At 36.9% G+C, this 19,829-nt stretch overlaps 1 protein-coding gene and 2 long non-coding RNA genes across 4 annotated transcripts in view; 1 reads left to right on the forward strand and 2 right to left on the reverse strand.

The window, feature by feature from the left end:
• Positions 1-4,818, reverse strand: part of LOC125242836 — a 29,609-nt gene extending 24,791 nt beyond the window's left edge. Inside the window, exons 1-2 of the long non-coding RNA XR_007178922.1 lie at positions 4,687-4,818; positions 806-1,025 (exon numbers count right to left, since the gene is read on the reverse strand). This is a non-coding gene — a long non-coding RNA (uncharacterized LOC125242836). The remainder of the gene's footprint in view (positions 1-805; positions 1,026-4,686) is intronic.
• ntrk1 (neurotrophic tyrosine kinase, receptor, type 1) overlaps positions 1-10,316 on the forward strand; it is a 29,811-nt gene extending 19,495 nt beyond the window's left edge. For both annotated transcript variants that reach the window (XM_048151828.1, XM_048151829.1), the window contains exons 12-17: positions 890-1,054; positions 1,150-1,280; positions 1,960-2,132; positions 4,680-4,920; positions 5,199-5,357; positions 8,685-10,316. In XM_048151828.1, coding sequence (XP_048007785.1) covers positions 890-1,054; positions 1,150-1,280; positions 1,960-2,132; positions 4,680-4,920; positions 5,199-5,357; positions 8,685-8,870 — 1,055 coding nt within the window. In that variant the 3' untranslated portion in view covers positions 8,871-10,316. The remainder of the gene's footprint in view (positions 1-889; positions 1,055-1,149; positions 1,281-1,959; positions 2,133-4,679; positions 4,921-5,198; positions 5,358-8,684) is intronic.
• Positions 5,180-8,745, reverse strand: LOC125242837. Its single transcript, XR_007178923.1, has 4 exons — positions 8,732-8,745; positions 6,974-7,084; positions 5,505-5,546; positions 5,180-5,317 (listed from the first exon to the last, which is right to left on the reverse strand). It is a non-coding gene; the product is annotated as an uncharacterized LOC125242837 (long non-coding RNA).
• Positions 10,317-19,829: the final 9,513 nt, after the last annotated feature.

The following is a 19,829-nucleotide window of genomic DNA, read 5'->3' on the forward strand; positions in this document are numbered from 1 at the left end:
CCATTATACTCTTACAAATGCTTTTTCTTTCTCAACTGTTTACATTCACTTAAAACATAACTGAATACTGTGAATACTTGCCAAGATCGGCATTTTGACATCATTTTGTGTGTATTTGACTGTTTAAGCTCAATATGCGTTGAAAAATAACTCAATTTAGTACTGAGAGGTGGCTTTGTGTGTGCACACTTTGGGTGTGAGCACAATATCTGCAGGAATGAGTAAAATGTCCAATACTCACAATCCCACGGTGAAATTTAGGACCTGTAACACTGACAATATTTATCCAAAGCAAATGAAATGAGTGAGTGAGGGGAGGCGGGTTTGTGTGTCAACTCGCTGTCAAGGATGAGAGAGAGAGAGAAAGAGCAGCTGGTATCGTGTATCTATTCTGTGGAAAATGAGTATTGGAAGCGTTTCAGATATTTCAGTGTTGTTATGTATTGAAAAATCGATATTTTTGACAACACTACATTGCACTTAGTTTATTATTTCAGATGCCTTCTTAAAAGACTACAATTGAAAAATGTATATATTATATATAAAATGAAACCCACCAAAGTGGCTAGTAGGAGTGACAAACGTCTTAAACGCCACTGCTGAAATCCACCTGCATTTGGCGGGTGTTAATGTCAAGCCCTGTAAGTGACAAACTTAATTGTTCATCTTTAAACACTCGGGTAAATCTGAAACGTAACTGGCTAGGAGTGTACAAGGAAAATTAAGAGAGATGTTGTCAAACTGCATAGGAATTTGTCTAGAGCACTTCAGATTTTGACTCTGTAATTGCCAATAAGTTGATTACCTTATCAGGGCTCAGGTTATAGATGTGAAGAAATATGCTGACCCAGAGCTGCTTGGGAACCACTTCCTGTCTGTGTGTCTACAGGTTCGTCTGTTCTAGGCACTGAGGATGATCTGGCCGTGTCTCTCCGCTTCATGAACTTCGGGGCAAGTCCTCTATCTTCAGATGATGGCACACTGGATTCTGGCCTGTCCAGTTTTGTAGAGAACCCGCAGTATTTCTGTGGCATCATCAAAGAAAAAGACATGTGTGAGTGTCTCACTAGCCCATAATAGCACACAAGTTTTCAGCATGCTGATTCAATTTGTGCCAAATCAAAGGGATTAATTCTTTGTTTTTTGCAGGTGTACAACACATTAAAAGAAAAGACATTGTTTTGAAGTGGGAACTGGGTGAAGGAGCTTTTGGCAAGGTTTACCTGGCAGAATGTGCCAACCTTTGTCCGGATACTGACAAGATGCTGGTTGCTATTAAGGTTATATTTTGTTTTATGTATTTTTATGTTCCTGAAAAATATTAATGTTTTCATTAAATGTTACTTTTTTCTTTATAATATATATATATATATATATATATATATATATATATATATATATATAATTTGCAAAAAAATTATACAGCTAGTGCATATACACACATTTGAACAAGAACAATGGCAACCAAATCAAAACATTACTAAATGGTTAGTAATTTTCAACCATTTCTTCCTGATTCGTCCAAGACTATCACAAGTTTTCACAATTCTGCCAAAATCTCATTATCAAGCTAGATAACTAGCTAGATAAGCTAAACAACATTCAATTCAACCACAGAAAATGATTACGTTTGCAACGCAAAGTTGTTATTGATAACTTATAACTATTATAAAACATTTTTGTTAACTGAAACAAAATATAAAAAATGGATGTAAAACTTAAACTTAAAAAATTAAAAGAAAAATGTAATTACAAAAAATAATTAAAAAATTAGAAAATAAAATTTGTCAGGAAGTTGCATTAAAACGGATTTAAATTACAAATGCAATTTTCATCAAAAAAAATGTTTATTTCCCTGAATGCATTACCTGTCTTTCTTTTAATTGAAAGTATCCAAATACTTTTTTGGGGGCACCTTATGTTCACTGTATTTGAACATCTGACTGTCTTCATGTGTAGACCTTGAAAGTCGCCAACGAGTCCACCCGACAGGACTTCCAGCGCGAGGCCGAGCTGCTCACGGTGCTGCAGCATGAACACATAGTGCGGTTCTACGGCGTGTGTACAGACGGAGAACCTCTGGCCATGGTGTTTGAGTACATGCGACACGGAGACCTCAACCGCTTTCTAAGGTCAGTCTAATAACCACCAGCCACTCACAGAGAATTAACTACAGTGCCAACAATGTGGTGTAGCGGTCGGAAACTGACAAGCAGAAAGAGCCTTTAGAGAAAGAGCTTCTATCCATATTTGCTGTCTTAGGACAACCTTAAAAATGTGTTTCGTTGGACAGATATAGCAAAAAGCATGTAAGAAATTACTTAGGAGAAATATGTTGCAAGCTGAACTCGACCCAAGAAAGCTTCAAATGCCCTCTAAAGTGTTAAAAGTTAATAATCTAGCCTGCTAGTCAACTTTCTGCATTTTGTATTGGACTCATTTTACATGAAAAGTTGCATCAAGACCTTTCATTTACCATATTTCCATCTATATCTTCTGAAATCCAATGCCAAAACTGAGTAGAAACCCAAATGTGGATCCAGCTTTGTGATGCTCCAGTCTTAATTAAGATGTAAAGTTCACTGAAGTATGAGGTGGCTGATGGGGGACTGACTGACCATATGTCCAGCACAGCTGAGTCTCGGTGCGTAAAGATCCAGTCTGTTTGCCAGGTGGTTGCTGGGGCCAGATTGGGAGTGGGGACAAGTGAATGTTTGAGGGGGAGATGGAAATCGCATTTTCACGTGTATGGATGTGGCTCCAGTCTCGGTTGCAGCTGCCCCATCCTGCCACCTGCCTGCTAAACTAATAGGGATCACATACTAAACCTCAGAACAGAAAAGGAGGCAAGCGTATACATGCGTATATTAGGATGAATGGAGACAGTGGTTTGCTCATTGAGGCTTGACACGCAAGGCAATGGTGAGCAATGGTGCTTGTGCTGTCATCTAGCAGATGTTTTTCATCCAATGTGACTTACTACAGTCTGGAGGTTGCTCAAAATCATAACAGTATAATTCATGCAAACTTGGCGTTACCAACAAATTTTAACCACTACACCATTATAAATAAAGGTTCCAAAAGGGGGTTTTCACTGTTATGCCAAAGAAGAACCATTTTGGGTTCCCCAAAGAACCTTTCAGTGAACAGTTCTTTAAAGAACCTTTATTTTTTATCTTTAATATCCTTTTTTCCACTATAAAAAACCTTTAGTGCAATGGAAAGGTTCCATGCATGTCAACGGTTCTTCATGGAACCAGAGCCATCCATGTCAATAAAGGACCGTAATTTTTGTAGGATGCTTGTGTTCAGAATGAAATACTAGCATACTGCTTGTTGCATACTGCCTACTATTTTAAAAAACAGCAGGCAGTGTATAACAATAAAAAGTAGCATGCTGCATTGTTGTCACTTTGCTAGTGAGTGGCATCCAGTTATGTCATAAGCACACAAATTTTGCACTTTTCATTCAATTTTGTGCACATTTTTTTTTGTTTTAAGCAGTTTGATCAAATAATGTGCCAAGGTAATGGTTGGTGTCACTTCCAGTTCATCTATTATGGTTGAAATAATGTACTGAAGTCCTAAAACCTGGAAATAAGTTAGCATTCTTGAACTTCCAGGTCCATCATCCTGAACTCAGTGGGTTTTTTGAATGGATTTTTGGTTAAATGGCTGTCTGTCTTAAATAAGGTCTGTGGTTAACAAGTTCAAGATGTTTTCACGTTTTATTTAATGACATAAAATACATGAATAATACTGCTAAATGGGACTATAGAGGTCGTAAGGGACATTAAACATCATCACTTTAAACAGGTAAACTCATCTACTCACTAGTCCGCTTTCACAGCCTTATTGTGTTTATCATCACACTCTTGCAAACTTAAAACTTTCCAACATGTAGATTTTAAATAAAGATTGAAAGAGTTATTGAAAGCTTATGGTGATACTGAAGTTGTGCAACTGTGTAGTTAATTTATAGCCAAACTTTAGCTTTTTATTTCAGCCAAGTGTATTTAGGCTTCTAAATTCAAAAAGTTGAGTTAATTTGTGAAAATGATCTTGATGAAAAAACAAACATTTGTTGGTCACAGAGCTTATTTTCTGCAATAATCCAAAAGCCAATGGAAAAAAAAAAATCCTTCAGCCTTTTTGTTGAGGAACGAGGGTCATGCTAACTTGCCCGCTCTGCAAAAATATGTAATACCTGCAGAACTCTGTGGAGGATCAAGAAGAGAGCATTGCATTGTGGGATACAGTATTCCACACACTCTTATAAAGGTTCTTTACTGGCATCTGATTCCATGAAGAACCTTTAATATCCATAAAATCTTTCCATTGCACAAAAGGTTCTTTATTGTGGAAAAAGGTTCCTTAGACTGTTAAAGTGTTCTTCACACTAAGAACTACTCACTGAAAGGTTCTTTGTGGAACTAAAAATGGTTCTTCTATGGCATCACTGTGCAAACACTCTTCTGGCGAGTGTAGTATGCTATGAATGCGTACTAAACATCTAGAACAATTTAGTAGGGTAATCTGAAAATTCACATAACATGCACATACTGCAAAAATAGTACTAGTAGTACGCTAGCATGCCATTCTGAACACATCCAAAATCTCTTTTCTCAGGTTAATGTTTTTTAAGCATCTGTTAAATTAAGTGTGTTGTGTTTGTACAGGGCTCACGGTCCAGATGCTCGTATCTTGGATGAGATGAAGGTTCCTCCGATGGGTCAGCTGACCCTTCCTCAGATGCTCCACATCGCAGCTCAGATTGCCTCAGGCATGGTGTACCTCGCTTCCCTTCATTTTGTCCACAGAGATCTGGCCACCAGGAACTGTTTGGTTGGAGAAGGGCTGGTGGTGAAGATCGGGGATTTTGGGATGTCAAGAGACATTTACAGCACTGATTACTACAGGGTAAAACATGTAATTTCAATATCAATGGTGTTACTGCAAAAACTGACAAAAGTGACAGATCATATTGTTCATATTGAGATCTCTAAGAACTTTGGTTGTCTGTGCAAATTTGAGTACAATTTGAGAAACTGGAGACTTCTCCATTTCACTAAAGTCTGGGAGAATCATTTGAGACACTAAAGAGATTGTGATTTTACCTTTCTTTCCTTTATAGGTGTTTGTATATTTACCCACAGGATAGATGTTTGGTTGTAATTTGTTCTCATTCACGTCATCAGGTCGGTGGGAGGACGATGCTGCCCATTCGCTGGATGCCGCCAGAAAGCATCATGTACAGGAAGTTCACCACAGAGAGTGATATTTGGAGCTTTGGAGTGGTCCTTTGGGAAATCTTCACCTATGGCAAACAACCATGGTATCAGCTATCCAACAGTGAGGTATAGTCCACATTTAATGCTCAAAGTTAGTGTCAACCATTTATGGCTCAACAATTGTACCTATTTAAATGTCAAACTCATTCATTTTTAAGTGTTTAATAAAACAACACAACCACAAAACAAACCGATTTTAAAGATAAAGTTTACCTAAAAATTACAATTCTGTCATCATTTACCCTCAAGTCGTTCCTGTATATGGATGGAAATCCGAAATGTAACATTTGTGGTTCCAACTGATCTCATTAATGATTTTTGAAGCATTTTTAAGGACAAAAAATACTATGTTTGCATATTTAATTTTTCAATCAAAGTTACACAACCATTCAAAAGATTTTTTTTTTTTTTTTTGAGAGAGAAATTGAGTTTCATGCAACAAGGATGCATTAAAATGACCAAAAGTGACATTTATATGGTTACAAAAGATTTCTATTTCAAATAAATGCTTGAAATTTATATTAATCAAGAACCCAGAAAAAAATGTATCACTGTTTCCACAAAATATTAAGCAGCAATTACCGTTTTTGACATTGATAATAATAATAAGAAATGTTTCTTCAAATTATAATGATTTCTGAAGGATCATGTGACACTGAAGCCTGGAGTAATGATGCTGAAAATTCAGCTTTGCATCACAGAAATAAATTACATTTTACAATAGAAAACAGCTATTTTGAATTGTAATAATGTGTCACAATATTACTGTTTTTATTGCGTTTTTGAAATAATGCAGCCTTTGTGAGCAGCACAAGAGACTTCTTTCAAAAACATTTAAAAATCTTTTGAACAGTAGTGTAAACAAAACTCCTAATATCTGTATATTTATATACATGTTTGTCATATAAAAAGCTAGCCACCAAATATAATGCAATGCAAAGCAGCATATTTATTTATAGTAATGTTCTTATATAGAGAATACATTACTTTTTTCAACTTTAACATTCTGCAAAATATCTCATTAAATGTTTCACTGAAGAGAAAAAAAAACGGGTTTAGATCAAGAGGGCGAGTAAATGAATTTTCATTTGGCAGTAAATGACTCCTGTAATGTTTACCAGAAATGACAGCAGTGATTTAGACTGTCTGAAGGCATCAGTGCTGGTCAGTGAGCTAAAGCAAACAGACAGAGCTATTCCCAACCTTCATCGTGATGTGAACATCCATTTTGGACTGGATCAGACTGTGCTCTTAAGCACTTATGAACGAGCAGATCAATAGATTTTTCGGTTCCAGAGTGATCCAGACCTTTCAGATTAGGCACCAAAAAGTGGACCCTGGTGTGACCACAACTGCACTATTATGCTGGAGAGGCCTCTCTTCTTTCAACAGAGAGGTAGATCACTTTCCCGCCAACTCGATTTTAATCCGATTAAACCTCATCTTCGCCTTGGGCCGACGTTGTTTAACCTTGTTAACCTAATCCTTCCCGAGCCATGATGGACACAGCTAATTATCAGGAGCCTAATTGTACGGGACAGAGACGGATCGTTCGTGACTCCATCTGCGAGGAAAGAGGGTGCCAGACTTTCAGAGGGGTCAATGTGAATTTTTGTTAATTTATTGCAGTGATTGAAAGCCCATTTCAGAATGATGTTCTGTGGTGCTGACAGTCTCTTCACCTTATTTGATTAAGAGGCAATGCTTGAAGGGCTTGAAGTCACTGGCGTTTTAAATAGCCACTAGGAATAGCCATGGAGAGAAGAAAGTGATTCTTTACCAGCAGCTGCTGCCTGTAGAAAATAGAGTATAATAAAATATGTGTATATAATGTACTACAAAAACATACTGTAATTTTCAGAATGCAAAAATCCTCCACACTAAATAAAAGAGCGTTTATTGACACAACGCTACACTGTAAAAAGTAATACACTCTGTCTACTCAATAAAATTGTGGCAACAGATTACAAGCAATATTATTAATTAAATCAACATATATGAATTGAGTTAGAATGAACCAAATGAATTCCTTAAAAGTCGACCATTTCAAATGTGTAGAATTAGGAAACACCATTACAAAAACCACAAACTGCAAAGAAAAAGCAAAGAGTCAAACTGGCCAACTAAATTAAACACTGATCACCATAATGGTAACCAAACATTTACAATAAAATAAACATCTAAATCTTTGTTAATACTTGTGTTTCTCATTCCTTCAGTGGTTCTGCTTGTTATCATCAGGTGTCTTCAATGTTGGCAAAAAAATAAAGAGTTCTTAATTCATCTTTGACATCTGTCTGTTATTCAGATATCTTTGTTTAAATTTTACTTATTTTAAATGCTTGACATTTAAGGAATTAATTTGATTAATTCTAACTCAATTCTATTTGTTAAATTTTAATAATTAATATTGCTTGTATTCTGTTGCCAAAATTTTGTGGAGCAGATATGACTTATTACTTTTTACAGTGTACAAAATTGGCTCGTTCTGAACATCTGAATACTGTACATAATTACATGACTGCCCACATTTATATATTCTGTATATGAAGAGGATGTTTCTGTACGGGCAGTTTCTGTAATCTTAAAGGCAAAACTGCATAAAAGGGAAGTTTAATTCAAAAGGTCAGAGAGATGGTAGAAAATCGTTTTAAACAATAAAAAACAAACAAAAAAACCAACAACAACTGACCTTCTATAGGTGTCCTCAGGAAATAAAAAAACAAAAATTAAATAATAAATAATATAAAAATATTAACATTTTTCATAATTATATTTAAATATATGCTATGACCCCTTTAAAAGGACACACACATGCTTTTAAAGGGGTCATAAAATACATTAAAATAATAATTCAATTATAATTGTAACATTTTAGTTATACTGTATGTATAAAATTATTAATTATTAATAATTACTTTTCAGTGTCTGCTATGACCCCTTTGAAAAAATTCCAAAATGTATAATTATATATACAGTATAATTGATTTTGCACAGAATATTCTCTCTCTCATATTATATATCCAAATATATAAGCAACATCAAAATCATGAATTCATGAATGATTCTTTTTTGCACTAATATATAATATATATATATATATATATATATATAAAATATGTTGTAGATTAAAGTCAATGTCTTTTTTTTTATTTATAAACAGCTGACCAAGGTGTATATAATTACACACCACATATATTACACCATATATTGTTTATACAAGGCGTAATAATAATTACATAACTACAGTGGTTAACATTAAATATATTAAACATCTTTATCCATAAGACAGATGAACATTTATAAATTTTTTTTTAATTTATTTTTTTTTATTTAAAGTACCACTACAAGCACTATCTCACTGTAAATATGAAATATTTCCCCTCTTTCCAGGCCATTGAGTGCATCACACAGGGACGAGAGCTTGAACGGCCACGTACCTGCCCGAAGGAAGTGCATCTCCTCATGCAGGGCTGCTGGCAGAGAGAACCGCAGCAGAGGCTCGTCATCAAGGACATCTACAACCGCCTCGTGGCCCTCGTCAAGAACCCGCCTGTCTATCTGGACATCTTGGAGTAGCAGCACATTGTCGGCCCTGCATGGAAAAGACATGCTTCTGATAGCAGGTTGTTTGGGCTGAGAAGGAAAGTCATTGGTGGGTTATGGACAGACAGAATTCACAAACCGTCTCATATGTGCATTATGAACATTTTCCGGTGTTTGTTGATGTGTAAGATTGTGTCCATGTGTTTAAATTTGAAATGGACTGAGTAAAAGAACAGTGGATACTTTGAACATGCATTAGTGGAAATTGCTCATGACTCAACCCTGAAGGGACACTAGATTTTCTATATGAGGATACTGATGTCAAGGCCTTGTAATTAAAGTTCATTAAAGGTGAAGTGTGTAATTGTTTCCCCCTATCCAGATTAATATTCAGAGACATTGTAGGTTGATTTCCCCAATAAATGTAAAAAGTGTGGCTCAGTTTATTTGAGCATTCCGCCCAGCCTGACCTAACAACAGTGCCTCAACCAATGGCGTGAACTTGGGGGAGGGACTTGCTGTTTTGTCTGACCAATGGGAGATGGGAAGAGTGGAAACCAGGGCCTGTATTACAGAATTATTCTAACATTTTTTTTTTAGAATGTGTTGCTCTAATGGCATATACATTATATACTTCACCTTTAACCAACACAAAGACTCTTTAGTTGTTGATTTACAAGTTGTGCCAAGCTGACCGCATTTCTTTTCAATGTCTTGCAATTATGAATATATTACATCAACATGTTATGAGTGATCTTCACATGCATGTATTGTACATCTCTCAATGTTTAACAGCAACTTCCTGTTATGGCTCCCGGGTTCTGCTTTATTTCCTAAATTAGAAGCATCAGCAAGGCCAGCAACTACACGACAACAGTGGAAACACATGGGCTGTGTACGGAATGGGGTACTAACATACTGCATACTATTTTTTTTTAATTGAAACAGTATGTAGTATGGAACGGTAAACTTTTCAAGCAGTAGTTTGTCACATGAATTGCATGCTTAAGGCAAGACACTACAGGTGAATATGGCAATTGTAAACAATAGATATCACCATTCTTTCCCATGCAACAATGACATTTTGGTGGCCTGAAGACGCAAGCTTTTGAAAACGATACCGTCATCATCTCCATGTAAACTACAAAAACGCAAATTTGTGAAAACGGTGACGTCATGCGCATGTGTATTACGTGTTCAGTCTATAGGAGCGTAGTGTTTCTTTACAAAGTGACATCGCCAACTACTGGCCTGGCAGGAAAATACAGCGTTTTTATTTTTTTTTCGCAGATCCTTGTGAACAAAGATCGTTTTGACAATGATGTCGTCTGTACACGAAGAAACCAAAGGAAAAACTTTTAAGTACATCATTGTCCTGTAAACATACCCTGAGACATTTGTTTTGTATTATCAGTTTTATGAACGGTTATGCTTTCCAGAACAGAAATATGAACATTTGATAAAGCCATATTTTCAAAATTGTTTAATTTCGTTCACACATTAGAGTTAAAGGGCCCTATTTTAACAATCTAAGGGCATGGTCTAAAGCGCACGCCGCAAGTGCATTTGGGGTGTGTCCGAATCTACTTTTGCTAGTTGAAGGACGGGAAAAATGGTCGGCGGGCCCGGCGCATGGTCTTAAAGGGTTGTCCCTATTATCTTAATGAGACATGGGTGTGTTTTGGGCATGACGTGCAATAAACCAATCAGAGTCTCATCTCCCATTCCCTTTAAAAGCCAGTTGCACTCACGCCATAGCGGATTTGCTATTTAAATGGCAGAATTTGCAAGTGGAAAAATGGAATGCTTCTCTAGCAAAGGAAAGAATCTGCTCGTGCACGAGGTTAAAGCACGCGAGCAGACCATCTACGGGACAAGCCGGATTCCACCAAAGCATTTTTATCTTTATGCACACAATAATAATCTTTTACATTGTAATCCTTTTATTTTTAATATTTGGCATGTTTGTATGCTGCTCCGAGTTCCTGCTTGTGTAATAAGCAGAATGTACGGGCGTTGTGCACCTGCATATAGGCGCACATTACTAACAAAACAAATATTGTTTTAGACCAGGTTTCAATTGGTCAATGGCGCAGTCGTTTTCAGTTGCTTCAAAATAGTAACGCGCCAACAATGCACCTGAGCACACCTCGTTTTCAGACCACAAATGGGTGCAAATCATTTATTTAAACAACGTGCCGCAGGATGTAAAAATGATAACTGCATTGCGCTGAAACTAGCAAAAAACACTTGCATCGCATTGCGGGTGTATGATAGGGCCCAAAGGTTTTACAGTGTGGATTTTGGATATCTCTTGAATAACTCCATAAATCAGAAAATACTGTCAAAAACATTATTCATATAATGAAATTATAGGAACAAACCATTCTGAAAAGGTTCTCAAATGGTTCTCATTCTCAAAGTTTGGTGTATGCAGTGCAACGGAAATGGAGATTTTACGGAATGCCTTGTAATTAAAATCTTTAGACACAAATAAATAAAGTATAATAAAAATAAATCCTTAAATGTATATTTTGGATGTTCTTTTTACTTATCTGAAGATGACAAGTTATGGAAAAAAAATAGCCCAAAATCTCACAGGAAAACGTAACTATTTTACAAGGTGGTGATTTCATATGAATTTGTACGATGTGACTCATACGAAAACTTACGATTTTTATTAAAAAGTAAGCATGAAGGTACTCCTTTAACCCCAACCTTAAACCCAGTCACCACTGGGGTGTAAGTAGATTGTACAAAACATGAGATTGTACGAATTCATACAAATTAGCCACCAATTTGCCAAAACGTAAAAATGGTTACAGATTGCCATGAGATTGTGTTAATATTGACCAGTGCCTGGAAAACCACAGGTTTTGCCTGTAGTATCTTGCCTTAATTGAAAATCAGTAATTTCATTTTGTGTTAAAATGTTGCTTAGAGCTCTATTCCAATGAATTTTATAATACCTGTAACACCTGTTTTCCATGAGCATTCCCATTCATCTCAATGGCTCAGCCAGCGCATGCAGGCCTGTAAGTACACAACATGCATGATGCCATCTTTGCTCATGTGCTTTCAGTTATGGCCTTGTAGTTTGAGCCGTAATTGCCATGTGACTAACCACTATAGAGCCACATACTGCAGAAACCATAAGAGCAGTATGCTAGTATGCAATTCCAAACTACTACAGGTGCAAGGGCAGAGATCAATCAGTCAATCAAATGTTAATTTATCATACAGCATGTTAAGCTGCAGTGGTCGCTGTTTACCATTTTATTATTTCTTTAAATGGGTGTTTTTACGTACTGGCTGTGCCACTTGTACATAATCTAGTGACTGAATTACATTATTTTCTCTTATTGATTTTTCTATTTTTATTAAACTATAATCTTACCTAGTGTTTTAAAGACGAAATATTTTACAAATACAAGTCTTCTATGCCTTGTTATTAAACACGTGGGTTTACACATGGGAATCAGAACACAGTACTTTTTCAAAGGATGAAAGTCAAGATAAATATTCCTTTAACATCAGTAACAGTCATAGAGCATCAGCACCTGACAGCCACACTATCATTTGTTTCATTGTACAAATAAATATAACAATTTGGATAGACTTTGTTTTTGATTTTGTTGATGGACAATGTACAGTAGCTGTATTAAACATGATTTTATTCAATCTTTTTTGGCAGCTTTTTGAATCTCATTGTTTCTTCTCACACATTATTGCTGCATAATGTTCATATTGTGCTCTATTGATTGACAAGTACAATGCAAATTATATACACACACACACACACACACACACACACACACACACACACACACACACACACACACACACACACACACACACACACAGTGTTCCAATCACCTCCATGGCCACAGGTATATAAAATCAAGCACCTAGGCATGCAGACTGCTTCTACAAACATTTGTGAAAGAATGGGTCGGTCTCAGGAGCTCAGTGAATTCAAGCGTGGTACAGTGATAGGTTGCCACCTGTGCAATAAGTCCATTTGTTAAATTTCCTCACTACCAAATATTCCACAGTCAACTGTTAGTGGTATCAAAACAAAGTGGAAGCAATTAGGCAACAGCAACTCAGCCACAAAGTGGTAGGCCACGTAAAATCACAGGGGGGGGTGGGGGTGGGGGGGGTTGCGGGGGGTCAACGCATGCTGAGGCTCACAGTGCGCAGAAGTCGCCAACTTTCTGCAGAGTCAATAGCTACAGACCTCCAAACTTCGTGTGGCCTTCAGATTAGCTCAAGAACAGTGCGTAGAGAGCTTCATGGAATGGGTTTCCATGGCCGAGCAGCTGCATCCAAGCCTTACATCACCAAGTGCAATGCAAAGCGTCTGATGCAGTGGTGTAAAGCACGCCACCACTGGACCCTAGAGCAGTGGAGTTGTCAGGAGAACGGGACAATGCCTGACTGCATTGTGCCAAGTGTAATGATTGGTGAAGAGGGATTATGGTGTGGGGTTGTTTTTCAGGGGTTGGGCTTGGCCCCTTAGTTCCAGTGAAAGGAACTCTTAATGCTTCAGCAAACCAAGACATTTTGGACAATTTCATGCTCAGAAAATTTGTGGGACCAGTTTGGGGATGGCCCCTTCCTGTTGCAACATGACTGCGAGCTCGCTGCCTCGCTGCTGGTGGTTTGCGTCTCCGTATAGCTTTGTTTTCTCTTTTATTGAGTTTGGTGTGGAGGAACTTGACTGACCTCAACCCGATAGAACACCTTTGGGATGAATTAGAGCGGAGACTGTGAGCCAGGCCTTCTCGCCAACATCACTGCCTGACCTCACAAATACGCTTCTAGAAGAATGGTAAAAAATTCCCATAAACACAGTCCTAAACCTTGTGGAAAGCCAAAATTTCCGTACTTTCTCTCTTAGAGGAAATTGAGAGTTGTCATTCAACAATAAAATAACAGGATCTTTGGAAAACGAATCCTAGAAGCTTTGTACAATACATCAAGCACCATATCCCAGAATTTTTGCACGTCAGGACAGTCACAAAGCATATGCATCAAAGTGTCCAGGCATCCAGGTCCACAAAAATTACAATACGGGTGGGGTGATAGACCCATAGCATGTCGTATATGCGTAGTTAAATATGCCCTGTGAATAACTTTAAAATGAATGAACTGGTGGATGCATGGAATGTATTATCCCACACTGTATCCCATTCAATGATTCTAATAGAAGTGTTCAGATCCGATAACCAAGCTCTGGCTTTAGGGACCTTATCTGTATTAAGATTTAAAATATTGAGTAACAAATATTGAGTATTAAAATATTAAAATAAAGTGTTATGTGAAATGTTAAATCTTTCAATTAAGTCTCTAAAATCCTAGCCTGACTACGTCAGACTTCCTACTTCCGCTCAATTTCATTTCGCTTCTGTACTCAGTCTGATACAGCGTCAGAGCTTTGTGTTTGCCACCGGTCTGGAAACAGCCGGGCCAATCAACGAACAGAGGGCGGGCTGAGAGCCGTGACGTAATGCTAAGCGCCGAGTTTTACATTGTAGGTTAGAGAAATCGAAAACCGAAACGACCGCGGAAATGGGAAACGAGACACGGGATGCAAACTTCGGGATGCATTAACTTCGCATAATCTGCAAAAGTCGTTTACAGCCATGTTCACTCCGGTATTTCGCTCGCATCATCATGTGTTTACAACAGGTTTACAGTGGAAGTTCAATCATAGATTTGAGTTCGATGCATGATGTCTGTGCTTCGATGCGGCTGTACAGGCCCATAACATACGTCATAACTAAACGTATCTGATTGGCTTACGGGTAACCAATGATTTTAAACTTCAGACAAGCGCCCCCTAGCGAGAGAGAAAACACTTCTCTATTATGCCATTCCAGACTCTGTCTACGAAGCAAAGTGAAGTAGCAGAGTCTGGTATTACCAGGCTACTAAAATCCAGGATTGAATCCTCTCCTTTTATGTCATTTAACGTTAACCTTTTATAGCCCAGGATGGCTGTACAAAAGGTTGTCCACCAGAAAGTAAATTCAAATTGTGCCAAATAGGAGTATGAGTGTGCCATATAGTTTTAGATGAAAAAACAGGCTTCTATCTTTTTAAATATTTGGAGAGTGTAGGAAAGTATAGGACCATAATATAATGAGCACTTCCTCAGTGAAAGGCCTGAAAATAAAAAAATCTTGCATCGAATTGGTGAAATGCGCTCTTTTTCAGTTTGTTTCCATGAACACTCTGAACCGGGATGAAACCATTTCATAACTGACAGCAGGATAAAGGACCAGCGATACTATTTAAAATTAGGGCAGCCCAATCCACCTTTTATTTTACTTCTTTGAATTGCAGACCACTTGATGTGGGGACGCTTTCCATTCCAAATATATTTTATTAGTAAAGAATCTAGCTTTTTCCAATCATTTACAGGTGGGGGGAGAGGAAGCATATTGTTGATATTCGGGCAGATGGTGATGAAGGCAGACACATCCATCTTTGAATATCAGACTCAACTTTTCCAGAAATTGACATGTAATTAACTTTTGAAATGAGGGGTAAAGTGGGTCTCCGCTCAATCCCTAAATATTTTGACTTGTGTTGATACTTAAATATTATTTAGAATAGAAAAATTAAAACCATTCGAGTTGAGAGGCATCAAAAAAGTTTAAGAAAGATTCATTTTAAATCCAGATATAAAGTGAGCATTGTAGATCAGATAAAAAAAAGAATAAAGTATCGTCTGCATGTAGAGAAATAGAATGGATTGATGAGCCTAACTGAATCGGGGTAATAACTTTACACCGTCTAACGAACTGCGCCAGAGGTTCTATTGATAAGTCGAACATGAGGGGGGTAAGCGGACAACCCTGTCTCATGCCTCTACAAATATTAAAAGTGTCCGAGATGAGTCCACCAGTAGATACCCTGGCCGTGGGATTAGTGTATAGAGTTTGTATCATACTAATAAACTGGTCACCAAAATGTAACTTTTTTAATGTATACCATAAATAGCTCCATTCCAGCTGATCAAAGGCTTTTTCGGCATCAATAAATAGCAGGCCACTGGGTGTTTCTAATTTCCCGGATTCGGCAATGATATGTAGTACTCGATGAACGTTATCTGAAGCCAAACGTCCCATAATAAATCCTGACTGATCTGGGTCAATTAATTTATGTATTACCGACTGTAGACGTTTGGCAATAAAATTAGCATAAATTTTAACATCGTTGTTAATCAAAGAGATGGGCCTGTAGTTAGAACAGTCCGAATGGTCTTTGCCGGGTTTAGGTAAAGAGCTGTATTGAGATCTTTGTGAAAACGGCCTTTGGATATGGCCTCAGTCATAGTGCATAACCAAATGTGGACAAGTAGATCCCACAGCACCAGGTATAAATCTATTGGAAGGCCATCGATTCCCGGTGACTTTCCTTTATTTGAACATAACGCTGCATTATGTAGTTCTTCTAAAGTAATTTCAGAGTCAAGGCTGTCAGCTTCCTCCTTTGAAAGTCTGTTCAAGTTCAACTGATCAAAAAACTTATTTAACTTGTCAGTACTGGGTTGCCTTTCTGAAGTATATAATCTTTCAATGACATGAATGTTTTATTGATATCTGTGGGGTGTGAGGTGAGACCACTTTTTGAACGTCTGATTGCCTAGATGTTAAAACGTCGCTCATGTTTTTTCAAGGTAAGCACAAGGTGTCGGCTTGGTCTGCTTCCATCTATATTCTGCTCTTCTTCGAAGTAGATCATTAGGAGCAGCCCTTTCAACATTTAATTTTTTGTTGAGTGTCATTGGAAAATTGATGCCCTAATTCCCTTTCTAGTTCCCCACATCTTCTCTCTAATACTGATAGTTGTTCAAGATAGTTCTTTTTAAGTCTAGTGGAAAAGGAGATAGAATTGTTCCTTAAAAGAAAATTTGATGGATGCCCATAACATTTCTTGATTGGAAACTGAGTCCTGGTTCAAACTCAGTCATGCTCTCAGTTGTGTAAGAAAGTCTAAATTTTGCAGCAAAAACAGCATTATGATCTGAAACACTTTGCGGTAGAAATTCAATATTGATAAGACCTGGAAGTAGTGAAGATGAAATTAAAATATATATTTAGATGTGTGTAATGCTTGGTGAATATATAATCCAACAGCTAAGGATTACACCTATTTTTCCCCAAATCACAAATCATTCTCAAGAATTTATTATATTTTAATTTCATCTTCACTACTTCCAGGTCTTATCAATATTGAATTTCTACAAAGTGAAATTACAAAGTGTTTTGGATCATAATGCTTAATTTGAATTTAATTTACTATTCACAATACTTCTACAACATTTATTAGTATTAGTTAGGGCTGGGCGATATATCGCATGCGATTGTCACGCACATTTCGTCAGTAAAGCCGGTTCCCTGATTACCGTGAAATCGCCATCACCTGCTTTCAAATGGAGCGGCATTTAATAGACAGAACCGTAGATCACTGACAAGCTACGCAATATCGCGTTCATTATCGCAGATGAATCGCCTTCGATAATGAACACGATATTGTCAGTAGCTTGTCAGTGAACTACGGCTCTCAAATGGAGCGGCATTTAATAGACAAAATGCCGCTCCATTTGAAAGCAGGTGATGGCGATTTAGCGGTAATCAGGGAACTGGCTTTACTGACGAAATGCGCGTGACAATCGCATGCGATATATCGCCCAGCCCTAGTATTAGTCAATGGTAATTTCAACATTTACTAATAAAAATTCTAAATTCCATTCCACAATTCCATTCTCATTTTAAATTTCAAAGTTGTATTTGTGAACAATTGTTAATGCATTGTGATCTAATATGAATAATGAGATTTTTACTAACATTAAGATTAATAAATGCTTTTTAAAAAAAATATTTTGTTCATGTTAGCTAATGGATTAATATGGAAGCTTGTTTACTACTAAGCTAATTAGCTACTGAATAAAAAAATAGAAAAGGAAATTGTAGCTTTTTATATCACAATTCTGCCTTTTCTCAGAATTGCGTGATATAAACTCGCAATGTGAGTTATAAAGTAAGAATTGTCATATGAAGTTGCAATTGCGTGTTATAAAGTCAGAACTGTGGATTATAAACTCACAGTTGTGCGTTATAAACTCACGATTGTGAGTTATAAAGTCAGAATTGCGAGATATAAAGTTACAATTGTGAGATATAAAGTCAGAATTGTGAAATATAAACTCAGAACTGTGAGATAAAGTCAGAATTGTGAGATATGACTTCTCAGAATTGGGAGTCTCGCAATTTTGGCTTTATAACACGCAATTGTGACTTCATATTAACATCATATCGTATCATATCAAATGAGACCTTATTGTAAAAGTGTTACCCAAATGTGTGACATTGATCCTTTGTATAAAAGGTCAGATTTTCTGACATTATTGAGAGTGCAAATAACATGGCAGAGGTGATGAGAGATAAAGAGGACCTTTACAGAAACCAACAGATGGACAGAAGAGATGCTGGAAGAAGGTGACAGATGGGGGTGAAGTTGAAACCTCAGTGCTAATACAGATTACAACACTGATACATCCATGAACATACTGTACCATAGCCTGAAAAAAGGCAATCGTTTCATAGTCTCAGTTAGTAAATTAAAACGTGGCATCTGTAAACATTTGACAACAAATCAGCTATTCACAATTGCTGTGCGGAACAAATATCTGGGTGCTTTAGTAAGGAAGCCAAACACTTAAAACACATGCAATATATTTGTATTAAGGGGGACAACATAGGCCTACTATCGCTTCCACACATTTATTTTGCCTGAAGTCTCAGCTCAGAGACTCTAGAGAACTGTAATGCATTCTGGGTAATGGTATCGCTGCCTCTGCGGTGCCTAAACTCAATTCTCACGGGTCATTTGTGTCTGGACCACTATTCCATTTCACCCCTTTTCCAGGCAGTCTGTGTATTCCTGCCTCAGACACTAAAATGACTTGTGATGCACAATTAAAGGGACAGTTCACCAAAAATCAAAAAATTCTGTCATTATTTACTCACCCTCATGTCTAATGCTATTTTCAGTGGGGAAAATCAAAAGAGAAATGTTCATACAGATGTTTTCAAATATGTGGACAGTGATGGTTGTCAAGCTTCAAACAGAATAAAATCACATTCAATCATAAAAATAATCAATATTCAAAGTCTTCTGAAGTCATAGATTTTGTTTACCTGAAACAATGTTTTGACCAATCGGCATCCAGGACCGGAACTATATTCATTCATTTTATAATATGAATTTGATTTTTCTCATCAGCTTATACATTATATATAAATAAAGAGTTATAATATGTAGCAGATAAAATATTTCAGAACATATCTGGAGATTCCAAAAACAAAAGTGTAAAATTCACGGTTATTTTCGTCAGTTATGGCTTAGATCTAGCATTCTGCTCCTTTGAAGAAAAAGTAGTGCGGTAAGATTACATTTATTTGAATGAATCTGAATTATAGCATTTATTTGAATTGATTTGAATGAATTAGCATTTATTTGAAATGATTATGTGATGTGAATTACCTCCATCTTTGCAGCGTCTCTGTCTACCAACGATGGAGCTGCGAGTTTAATTACTTAAAAAACAGCGATGTTACCCCTCGTTACTGAGAAATAAAATGTAGCGATTCAGTAGCAACGCTATTATATTAATGAAAGTAGCGGGGCAGCGTTGATCATTTTCTGTTCTCCTCAGCCCTTCAACGAGCAGCGCAGTAATATAGAGGAGTGATTAAACTGACTGGAACTTCCTGCATTCAATACACGCCACACCTTGCAGCCAATAACAATTGAGTATTGAAAAGTCCTGATGTGTGACAAGTGAAACTTCCATGGTAGAATTTATTTTGTTTTATTTTACAATTTATTTATTATTTAATTAATAATTAGATTATTAATATGAGGAAATACATTGTAATTACACAAAAATTAGAAAAAAAAAGTTAAATACTTAAT

This window comes from Megalobrama amblycephala, linkage group LG13 (assembly GCF_018812025.1).
Source record: "Megalobrama amblycephala isolate DHTTF-2021 linkage group LG13, ASM1881202v1, whole genome shotgun sequence".
NCBI classification, from domain to species: Eukaryota; Metazoa; Chordata; class Actinopteri; order Cypriniformes; family Xenocyprididae; genus Megalobrama; species Megalobrama amblycephala.